The 12,109-nt window shown below is 40.8% G+C and overlaps 1 protein-coding gene across 2 annotated transcripts in view; it reads left to right on the top strand.

Annotated features, from left to right (window-relative positions):
• Nucleotides 1–12,109, top strand: part of LOC149451927 (rho family-interacting cell polarization regulator 1-like) — a 1,274,165-nt gene that overhangs the window by 1,213,473 nt on the left and 48,583 nt on the right. The window contains exons 15-16 of one of the 2 annotated variants that reach the window (XM_089689951.1): nucleotides 1,324–1,495; nucleotides 2,171–2,306. In XM_089689951.1, coding sequence (XP_089546077.1) covers nucleotides 1,324–1,495; nucleotides 2,171–2,306 — 308 coding nt within the window. Of the gene's footprint in view, nucleotides 1–1,323; nucleotides 1,496–2,170; nucleotides 2,307–12,109 lie in introns of those variants that run through there. The other variant, XM_089689952.1, reaches the window with a different exon arrangement.

The raw sequence follows: 12,109 nt of genomic DNA, 5'->3' as shown, positions 1-12,109 counted from the left end.
ACAGTAACGGTCACAGATACAAGGTGACCCTGTCTTACCTGTTCAAATTGCTGGTTGCTATATAGGGTCCAGACTTTGCCTGTCACGGGATCTTCAGGGTCTGGGTTTCATAGGGATGGACCATGGTCCTGGACCTGTATAGCACTCTGTGGTTAGCTACGTGCTGCAACAAGTGCAGGATTAAGTACCTAAAGCAAAATTACAAGCTATCCCCACAGTATAGGGTCTGTGTACACCTCCCATGTTTTTACTGAGGTTGCACAGTTCAGATGCCCTGCTTCTCTTGGTGTGATAAAGGACAGTGACGAGTTGACTGAAGGGTTGTTTAAACAATCCAAAATTAAAATAATAAACTAATTACGTTAGGAGGTCAATTACCTTTTGACAATAACATAAAACCAAGGACTCATGGAGTTGGGTATGGTTATAGGAGAATGCCTAGGGGGCATGTTCTCAAAAGCCTTGGCAGTGTCCACCTGATGGTTCCAGCCTATAATTCAGGGTTTATGAATATCAAGTCTGTGTCCTGTACTGTCCTGTACTAGGTCTTTATGTCCTTTGCAATGTCTGGAGGGTATACTGAGTCATTATTCCAAGGCATTTTCTTTTTCTCTATCATGACTCAGTGGAAGGAACTGAAACAGATCTAGGCTAGGAAAGCCTGAGTTAGCAGCCCAGCCAGGAAAGTTTTCACACAGCCATTAACAAACCATTGATAAGCCACTGACAAAAAATACAGCATAAGTGCATTTTTACCACCAAACACCAATACAAATATATTTTTACTACTGGACACCAGTGCAAATGTATCTTTGCCACTGAATGCCAATGTAAATGCATTTTTTGCTACAGAATTAAGCTTTGGCCAGCAAAAATCTAGCACATACAGTATTTCACATTAGTGATCTTAAATGTTTTTCTTTTAGTTATTTTCATATCTGCAACTGATTGATAAAGCACTGTAATGCTGTAGATCTGAAATTTTCTCAAGAGATCCCAAGTCCTTGACTTTTTTTTTTCAAGGGCTCCTCAAGGATAAATAGGGTGAAGTAGGCTGCTCTAATGTAAATGGAACAGAGTTAGCTGAGCTGTTTACGGAGGAACTTGTGAATTGTGATGATGAATTGCTCCACTAGGACTACAGTGCAGGCTTACTTTAAAAATTATTTGCTGCTTGTTACAAATATGTACATTCTATAATGTCCATAATTGGACACAAGTTAACTTTATGCAGTGAAACATTGTTAGCTTTTAAACTAGATTTTATTTATGATAACAATATAATAATTGTAAACCATAAACACATGATGACTTTTATTTTAGGAAGGTTTGCTGTGAGCCATCAGCAGACTTTTCTGCAGATCAGAGAGAAACTACAAACAACGATATGATGTACTGTACATCTGAAGAATCTATTGATATTCTGAGCTCTGGTAGTGAACACCTGGACAGGGTATTGGTCATGCATCTAAACAACTGTAACAGGTTACTGTTGGTAAGTAATTATAAAGAATGTTTATTAAGGGAAATACAATTCAATTATTAAAGCAAATAATGTATCTGTGGTGCAATTAAAGATCAAGCAGGAATAAGTTGAATCCTTACAGTATATCTGTTTGTTTAAGTATATCTTCGGTAAAATTTTAAAATCGTATATTTATTTCTACATTCTATTTAAATTACTTCTAGTATTTCTAGACTTCAATATTGAAGTTTGTAAACTTACTTTGAGAAGATCCCTATACATATACGTTGAATTCTGTGACACACATGTAAAGGCCATAGCCTTTGAGTAGGCAATGCTGTTTCACACAATTCACAGACCCTACCTTCTGAACTACAGAGGTGCTGAAAGGGGGAGTTTCAGGAGGTGTAGTCAGTACACGGCTTGCAAGGTACCATGGGATATATAGTCCTTATAAACTGTGAGTAAATGGCAGAGAAAAAAGCGTGCAGGACATCCAAGAAGTTGTGTAAAGAGATAACCACCAGGAGAGCAGCACTCACAACGCAAAAGGAGATTTTTCTAGGATGTTTGTCGGGTGGTCAATATTAACTATTGCTTATATTGTTATTTCAGTGCTGATGTTATAAAAGGAAAATGTATGCTGTGACCATATATCTTCTTTAACATATTCTTTGAAATGACCCATACAATTGTTTTTTTCAGTGCTTGGGCACATTTGGTCCACTTCGCTGTCGTGAGTTGTTTGCGCTTGATAAATTGGTGAGAGAGTCTCAAATTATAGAAATGATCTGCACACTGACAGAGGAAAAATCAGGAAGTGTGAATACTGCTGAGGAAGGTGAGAAATGTAATAAATATTTGTATTATCGAAGCTAGAGACTAATTGATTCTACACTTGCAATTGCTAAGCATGTTAAAATTAAAACAGTAGCATATTGCCTGAAATTCCAGTGCTAAAAACTCTCAAAATAATGTATAAATATATATATATATACACACACACACACACTATATTGCCAAAAGTATTGGGACGCCTGCCTTTACATGCACATAAACTTTAATGGCATCCCAGTCTTAGTCCGTAGGGTTCAATATCGAGTTGGCCCACCATTTGCAGCTATAACAGCTTCAACTCTTCTGGGAAGGCTGTCCTTCCCAGAGGTTTAGGAGTGTGTCTATGGGAATGTTTGACCATTCTTCCAGGGGCGCATTTGTGAAGTCAGGCACTGATGACGGACAAGAATGCCTGGCTCGTAGTCATCCCAATGGTGTTCTATGTGGTTGAGGTCCTGAATCTGTGCAGGTCAGTCAAGTTCCTCCACCCCAAATTCGCACATCCATGTCCACTATGGACCTTGCTTTGTGCATTGGTGTGCAGTCATGTTGGAACAGTAAGGGGCAATCCCCAAACTGTCCCTACAAAGTTGGGAGCATAAAATTGTCCAAAATGTCTTGGTATGCTGACACCTTAAGAGTTCCCTTCACTGGAACCAAGGGGCCAAGCCCAACCCCTGAAAAACAGCCCCGCACCATAATCCACCCTTAACCAAACTTTACACTTTTCACAATGCAGTAAGGAATATACTGTTCTCCTGGCACCTGCCAAACCAAGACACGTCCATCGGATAGCCGGACAGAGAAACAAAACTTGTCACTCCAGAGAACACATCTTCACTGCTCTAGAGCCCAGTGGCAGCGTGCTTTACACCACTGCATCCGACACTTCGCATTGCACTTGGTAATGTAAGGCTTGGATGCAGCTGCTCGGTCATGGAAACCCATTCCATGAAGCTCTCTATGCACTGTTGTTGTGTTAATCTGAAGGCCACATGAAGTTTGGAGGTCTTTAGCTATTGACTCTGTAGACAGTTGGGCCCTGATTTACTAAGACTTGAGTCTACCAGCAGACTCTGAACATTCAGGCAGACTGAATTAAATCAATCAAGACCTGTCAGTCTTCTGAGCGGCTTCTAGAAATCTCATTGACGAACGTCTACTTTACTATTAGTAAATGTGAAATCGCCTCTGGCACATTTTTAGGTGCAATACCGGATATGTTCCCTAGATGGCGCACAAGCGCGGGCATGGTACCATTGGCGTTTTTATGTTCGCAAAAGAGAACATAATTAGTACACCTATATTATTTTTTTTTTTTTTGCTGTTTCTCCAAAATGATCAGACAACTAATACATTTACTAATGAATGTCATATATTCTATTTTCAAATGTTAAACATTTACACACTTATATCTCAAATAATTTGCAATGTCGAGTTCTAATTTCTCAATATAATGATATATCTTCATTCTCGTTAATCACGTAACTATTCTATGTTAAAATCAAGTGCAGCGCTATAAATGCATGTGATCAATAATGAACGCATGTAAAAACCAAAAAGTGGAAATAATTGCAATAATGATGTAAAATGGTAAATGGTGCTAAAATAAGTTCATATAATCATTCCTGAATAATGGAATGTCCTTCGTGTGAGAGTACCAACTCAGAGAGTGCCTATGAATGGCACGTGTGGTTTCTCCGTGACGGACAGTAGTGCATGAACTCGTGAAAGATAAACCACCCTTGGGACTGGTCTACACTAAAGTATTAATGCGCATGGGTTATACACATCACACATCTGGGGGTGCAGCGGTATTCTGGGAGCTATGGGTTAGTTATCCAGCTCCAGCCATCCATCCATCAGGGTGGGTGCCCAAATGGTCCTGGGGAGGAATTAGCTCAGCCACAGGAGCCAGAAAGGTGCTTAACCTCCTTAGCGGTGTTGCCGAGTGTAGCTCGGGGTAAAATTTCTATACCAAAAGCGGTAACCCCGAGCTACACTCGGGCTTACCATGCGGCGTTCTCTGGGGGTCCCTGCAGCACTTACCTTGTCCTTCGCTCCCGCGATCTGTCCCCTCCAGCGTCCCCGGCCATCTCCTCCGGCATCCGGCTTCTGTGTTCCGGTCCCTGTGACGTCGGGACGTACGGGCGCCGGAACCGGCGGGAAATTTGAATTTTTTTAAAAATGTCATTTTTGCTGTCATTGCTATTTCAATGCATTTCACATACATTTTGTCCCTAGTGCTTTGTTCTGTGCCCTGCCTGCATTTTGAATGTTCTTTCTGCCTGGAAACTTAGATAAGTCCATGGCGTCCAAAAAGCATCCCTTTACGTCAAAAGCGGTTTTAGAACAGCGATAGTAAATCAGAACCACTTGCAGAATTGAGTGAAAATGATTCGTGGGGAAATTCATCATCAGACACTGAAAACGATTTTGCGACTTTGCTCAGCAATGTGCGAATTTGCCTCTGTATTTCAAATTTCAGTGTTTTTGGTTTGATTATATTATTGAATTAAATTTACTATTATTATATTATTATTTTTTGATTATTTATTAAATTATAATTTATGATTTCGTGTTTCAAATTTTATCATATCCGGAATATTTAATAGACTCTTGTTCGGACAGATTTCAGTGAGTTATTCCTAAAAATTACAGCCTACAATAAAAAACTACATATTTCCATGCAAAAAAATGGTACCGGAAAGAATCATACCGCCAAGGAGGTTAATAGTGTAGTACACTGTCACAAGGGTGGATGACCTTTCACGAGTTCATGCACTACTGTTCGTGGTTATATTTATCTTGTGTAATACCATTTTAGTAGTCTATATAATTTTACCAGCGCTCTCTTTATCATTTTTAAACAATGTAACTATTCTACATTATAGGTCAAACTGTGTCTCCCACAGTTTGAATGGTGGTTAGAGCTCAGAACTTACAGCGCTTGGGTCATGGGTTCTAATCCCAGTCATGGCTGCATCCCAGTTTGCATGCTTTCCCTGTATGGATGTGTTTCTGCCAACACTCAAAAGACATGCTGTTAGGTTCATTGGACCTAGTTACATGGCTGAGTTTCTGCCCTTAGATTATAAGCTCCTTGACATTTATGAACGTTGAAAATGGAGATCAATTTTCTGGGTTGTGTCAGTGCCAGGAATATTGATCAATCAATTATGATTTTGCCTAATGACTAGAAAGTGGATCAATGTTACCTGCGTCCTGTTCTTCTGCCAATTAGGAAATGTGCAAGTTTCATTTCCGGTATGACAGCTGCTCTAGCGCCTCCTCCAACAGCCGTCTTGGCATTTATTTGTGCAACATAGCAATTTTACATGCGGCTCCATTGTGTATATGACATTCGCAAATATATGTTTGCAGTTCTATTGTAGATTTGGCATTGGTGAATGTATGCTTGCAGCTATACTGTGTATATGACATTGGCGAATATATATTTTCCAGTAAAGGGCCAAAGTCAACATAAATTGGGGGCCCAATTTATTACTGTTAAGAGGATTGTAGAAAAAGAATAGCTAGCTGCACATTGAACACGACCTATTCATTTGTACAGAACATGGTCTTGTGGTGCAATAGGGAGCTTTTGGTTTGTTATTTTGGACATACTTGCACATGTGCGCTCTAACAAGGAAGATTTGGGCATATTATTTAGCTAGCAAAATAAGTGTTAGGGGTGCTAGTACATTTCAGATACTTATATAGCGCTGTCAATTTACGCAGTGCTTTACATATAGATGTGGTAAATTCACATCAGTCCCTAACCCTCAAGGGGCGTACTAAGAGCCCTAACTTACATTCATACATATACTAGGGCCAATTTCGACAGGATCCAATTAACCTACCAGCATGTCTTTAGAGTGTGGCAGGAAACTGGGGTACCCGGAGGAAACACAGGCACAGGGAGAACATGCAAACTCCAGGCAGGAGGTGCCGTGGCTGAGATTTGAACCAACGACCCTAGTACTGCCAGGTGGAAGTGCTAACCATTTAGCCACTGTGCAACATTCAACTAGAACATGAAATAATCCCCTCAAAAAACAAACATACAGGTGAAACTCAAAAAATTAGAATATCGTGCAAAAGTTCATTTATTTCAGTAATGCAACTTAAAAGGTGAAACTAATATATGAGATAGACTCATTACATGCAAAGCAAGATAGTTCAAGCCGTGATTTGTCATAATTGTGATGATCATGGCTTACAGCTCATGAAAACCCCAAATCCACAATCTCAGAAAATTAGAATATTGTGAAAAGGTGCAATATTCTAGGCTCAAAGTGTCCCACTCTAATCAGCTAATTAAGCCATAACACCTGCAAAGGGTTCCTGAGCCTTTCAATGGTCTCTCAGTCTGGTTCAGTAGGAATCACAATCATGGGAAAGACTGCTGACCTGACAGTTGTGCAGAAAACCATCATTTACACCCTCCATAAGGAGGGAAAGCCTCAAAAGGTAATTGCAAAATAAGTTGGATGTTCCCAAAGTGCTATATCAAAACACATTAATAGAAAGTTATGTGGAAGGGAAAAGTGTGGAAGACAAAGGTGCACAAGCAGCAGGGATGACCGCAGCCTGGAGAGGATTGTCAGGAAAAGGCCATTCAAAAGTGTTGAGGACTTTCACAAGGAGTGGACTGAGGCTGTAGTCAGTGCATCAAGAGCCACCACACACAGACGGATCCTGGACATGATTTTGGAGCACTTTATGCTTCCTACCGCAGATGAGCTTTATGGGGATGCTCACTTCATTTTCCAGCAGGACTTGACACCTGCCCACACTGCCAAAAGCACCAAAACCTGCTTCAATGACCGTGGGATTACTGTGCTTGATTAGCCAGCAAACTCGCCTGACCTGAACCCCATAGAGAATCTATGGGAGATTGCCAAGAGAAAGATGAGAGACATTATACCGAACTATTGAAGCATCCTGGTCTTCCATAACTCCTGAGCAGTGCAACAGGCTGATAGCTTCCATGCCTTGCCGCATTGAGGCAGTAATTGCTGCAAAAGGGGCCCAAACCAAGTACTGAGTACATATGCATGCTTATACTTTTCAGAGGTCCGATATTGTTCTATGTACAATCCTTGTTTTATTGATTGCATGTAATATTCTAATTTTCTGAGATTGTGGATTTGGGGTTTTCATGAGCTGTAAGCCATAATCATCACAATTATGACAAATCACGGCTTGAACTATCTTGCTTTGCATGTAATGAGTCTATCTCATATACTAATTTCACCTTTTAAGTTGCATTACTGAAATAAATGAACTTTTGCACAATATTCTAATTTTTCGAGTTTCACCTGTAGTACAAATGTTTATTGATCAAATACACATTCCACATTTATTTGGACAGCAACAAAAAGCTACATTCAATATCTTGGTGTGAAAAAAAAAAAAGCAGGATTGATGTTGCTAAAATAGAACGGTCCTGCTCATAAGAGCTTACAATCTAAAAGATTATACTTATAATGAACTGTGCTTTCACAGGTTACAGCAGGAAACAAATGGTTAATATGAATCACTTGGGCTTATTCACAAAAGCTGCAGATCGAAATATCAATATAAAAATACATACGTGCCAAAATAAAAACACCTCCCACCTCCCCAAATCCCCCACACATACATTTCTCACCATGGTTGTCTGAAAACTGCATTTCATTCTAAATAAAGCAAACTTGGAAGGGTAGAGCAATGGTCATGTGTTAGGATTACAATGCAAAGGTAATAAACACAATCATTGTACAATAACACACAAACACACCTTAGAAGGAAGAACATGCAAAACACTTACAGCCCACATCAAAACACAGCGTGAGTGTGGCCTGGGGCAATTCACCACAATATCTCTTCCTCCCCAAACCACCACAGACAAGGAAATGCAGAAATAATGTGCCTGTACCAGGCAAAAATCAGCTACAACTGCATGCCATTATATAAGGTAGGCCACACCCACCACTGTCATTCATTTGGTCAGAGAAAGTGTTTGCACCTGATTAATTCTCTTCCCACCTGCGTTAACCCTTGGTATACAGGCCCCACAAATCAGAGTCAGAAAGAAAGCCACAGTGACGTGTACCTGTGCAGCATACAACAGAACATTGAACAGGGATGTGAAAGGGAACCCTATTGGCAATATTTCTTGGCCCTATGGGCACAATTCACTCCAGATTATCGTATGAGTTAAGGCAGTCACATGACCACATCTCTCATGCAATACTGAAAATGTCAATTCACTTTTGCTAGTATGCGGCATTTCCCATAAATCGGAAAAACACTCAGGAAATCAAATATAAAAAGGCCTTACACCGCGGTCACATCAAAGCCGATTTAGAAATTGTGCGACGTACAGTGAAGATGATGATTTCCTTACGATTTGCAAGACATCTGACACAGATATCTATGCAAATCGTCACAAAAGTAGTACATGTACTACTTTAGAAATCAGTGTCGGAAACGCACCCATGTGACTGCTCTAATAGCAGACAATAGGGTGTGACTTGGCATACGATTTGCAAGTCGCATGCCATGCAAATTGCATGCCAAGTCGCATCCAGGGTGCATGATTTCAGGTGCGATTTGGGAATTGAAATTGTACCTTATATCCGATCTAATTAATGTGGAGCGTCTAAATGTAAGCGATTTGCTGCAGCACAATTTCAAAAGTAGTTCTCGTCTAACTTTTTCAGCATTTTGTAGCGATTTCACATATAGACTACAATAGAAATCGCAATGCAAAACACAATTGAAAACGCAATACCTCATTGGTAAATCTACAGAAAACACGGTGAAATTGCCAACAAAAAGCACAATTTTAAATCACATCTAGTGTGAATCAAGCAGGCAATTCAACAAAGGAAATAAATCTTTGAAGGCATGCGGTATCTGCATGCTCAGATAAGGGTCTGTTATGAATTTGAGGGGGGGGGGGGGCGGGACTCCATGCCATTATTATTATTTTTTTTTTTTAATCCATTTCTTTCGCTCACTCTTCTCATGGTTTGACAAACTTTCCCAAAAGGAGGTGGAGTGCAAACCAGCATTATCCAATCAATCATTAGTCCAGGCCCTTATCTCATCCCATCGTTTGACATTCACATAAGGTGCTACTTTAAAAGATGTTTGAACAGACAAGGCCTCATTCTAATTCACATTCTAGAGATCATTTAAACAGAAAGCAAAGATGCTGCCACCAGCACTTGTATGTTAGGGTAGTCACACGGAGATCATGCAAATTCATTGCTGTGGTTGGGATTCAAACCAACAACCCTAGCCTTGTGAGACAGTAGTGCTAACCACTAATCCACGGAGCTGTTGAACGGTAATCCTGCCTGTATTTCTGTGGTGTGAATCAATCATAGGTCCCTGGGCAAGGTCAGTGTAACTAGCCAGATATCTCAAATGCGACACAAATGTTGTGCTATGTTGCCAATTTAGATGTATGTTGGTTCTATGTATCCCAATACAAAGGATTGCAATACTAATACAGGCGTACCTCAGTTTACCAACGCCTCGGTTAACGTAATTTTCGGTTTACGAATGAAAATCTATTGAAAATAATGCCTCGGTTTACACAATTGTTAATAATTTTTTTTGCATTACAAAGTGTATGTCAGCACTGATTTTCAAATGCAAATGCCAGACTTTTTTTTTTCTTCACTATAGTTTACAAGCTTAGAAGTCACTTTTCCCGAAGTTACAGAAAACTTTGTATCTTTTAATAAACTCAAAGTAAACATTGTTTCCTTTAGGGATATAAATTCCAAGAAAACTTTCTCTTTTAGCTGGGGGAAGTGACAGGTGAATTTCTGAGCTATAGTGAAGAAAAAGAAAGGGAAAATTACATTTAAAAACCAGCACCATAATAAATAAAAAACGGCATGGGGTCCCCCCTCCCATCCACACCAAGCCCTTCGGGTCTGGTATGGATATTAAGGGGTAACTCCACGCTGAAATTAAATAAAAAACAGCTTGGGGATCCCCCCAAAATCCATACCAGACCCTTATCCGAGCATGCAGCCCAGCAGGTAAGGAAAGGGGGGGGAGCGAGCGCCCCCCCTCCTGAACCATACCAGGCCACATGCCCTCAACATGGGGGGGTGCTTTGGGGCAGGGGGGGGCTCCCCCCCAAAGCACCTTGTCCTCATGTTAATGGGGACAAGGGCCTCTTCCGTTAGTGAGATAATTGGTCGGCCATTTTTCGGGATTTTAGCATATTTTGTTTATCAGTAAAGTTGGACATTTTTGTTTTCCAAATTTACTGATAAAAAAAATGTGCCAAAATCCCGACAAATGGCCAACCAATTAACCCCCTAATGGCCCGAAGATCGTTCGATTTTTTTTTCGGCAGAAAAATCGGTCGATTTTAGACCCATCTATGGCCTGCTTTAGATGGGTCTAAAATCGGCCGAAAAAAAAATCGGCTGATTTTCGGGCCGTTAGTGGGTTAACTGGTCAGCCATTTTTTGGGATTTTGCCACTTTTTTTAATCGGTAAATATGGATAAAAAGATCGGCAAATTGGCTGATCTTTTTACAGATAAAAAATCTGCGCATGAGCCATGACCTGCAAGAAAAAGAATAAGAAAATTAAAAAGAAGAATAAAAAAAAGAATAAGAAAAAGAAAAATGCAGGCCATAGATGGGGCGAAAACTGACCATTTAAAAAAAAAAAAAAACGAAAAACCGGTTGTTCAATGGGCCGACGTTACCACCAATGGTAAAAAAAAATTGTCAAGATTTTCACCCCGTCCACGGCCGGCAAATATAATAGCGACGTAATTACTTCTGTCCCTGCAGAGAGCTGCGCTATTATATTTGACATTAAAAAGTTTAAAGGTTGCAACATTGTATCTATATGTATCCGAATAAAAACATCTATATCCGAAATGGATACAAATAGATACAATGTTGCAGTTTCTATACTTTCTAATGTCAAATATAATAGCGGAGCTCTCTGCAGGGACAGAAGGAATGTTTCAGCTGTCATCGGGGTTTCCCACTGACAGCTGAATTTTAAATTATTTCCGTGAATTAAATAAATAATAAAAAAAACTGCGTGGGGTCCCCCCTCCCATCCATACCAAGCCCTTTGGGTCTGGTATGGATATTAAGGGGTAACTCCATGCCGAAAATAGAAAAAAAAAAACAGCGTGGAGTACCCCCCAATATCCACACCAGACTCTTATCCGAGCATGCAGCCCGGCAGGTCAGGAAAGGGGGGGGGACGAGCGAGCACCCCCCCTCCTGAACCATACCAGGCCACATGCCCTCAACATGGGGGGGTGCTTTGGGGCAGGGGGGCTCCCCCCCAAAGCACCTTGTCCCCATGTTGATGGGGACAAAGGCCTCTTCCCCACAACCCTGGCTGGTGGTTGTGGGGGTCTGCGGGCGAGGGGCTTATAAGAATCTGGAAGCCCCCTTTAACAAGGGGGCCCCCAGATCCCGCCCCCTTACGTGAATGAGTCTGCGGTACATGGTCCCACAACTCATTCACAAAAAAATAAAGTGTGGTGTAAAAAAAACCACAGTACAGGGTCTTTGACAAGTGCTTTATTAAAACAATGTCCCCCGAAGTAGATCCAACGTCAATCACGGCGGCGGAGGCGACCCGAAAAAAGAAAAAAAAAAAAGGTCCGGTCCCGTCGGAGGCTTCCAGCCGTCTGAAAAAAGGGCTCGCTGACAGTTCTTAAATAGGTTAGTTTGTTAAACACGGTAGACGTGACCGAGTCCCGGCTGTCAGAGGAATCCACACTGAGATTTACTATTGAGCAGTGGCTAAAAAGCA

Source organism: Staurois parvus, unplaced genomic scaffold, assembly GCF_062004578.1.
Source record: "Staurois parvus isolate SC_StPar_1 unplaced genomic scaffold, SC_StPar_1.0 ptg000505l, whole genome shotgun sequence".
Classification (NCBI taxonomy): Eukaryota; Metazoa; Chordata; class Amphibia; order Anura; family Ranidae; genus Staurois; species Staurois parvus.
This window is presented reverse-complemented; position numbering and strand designations above follow the sequence as displayed.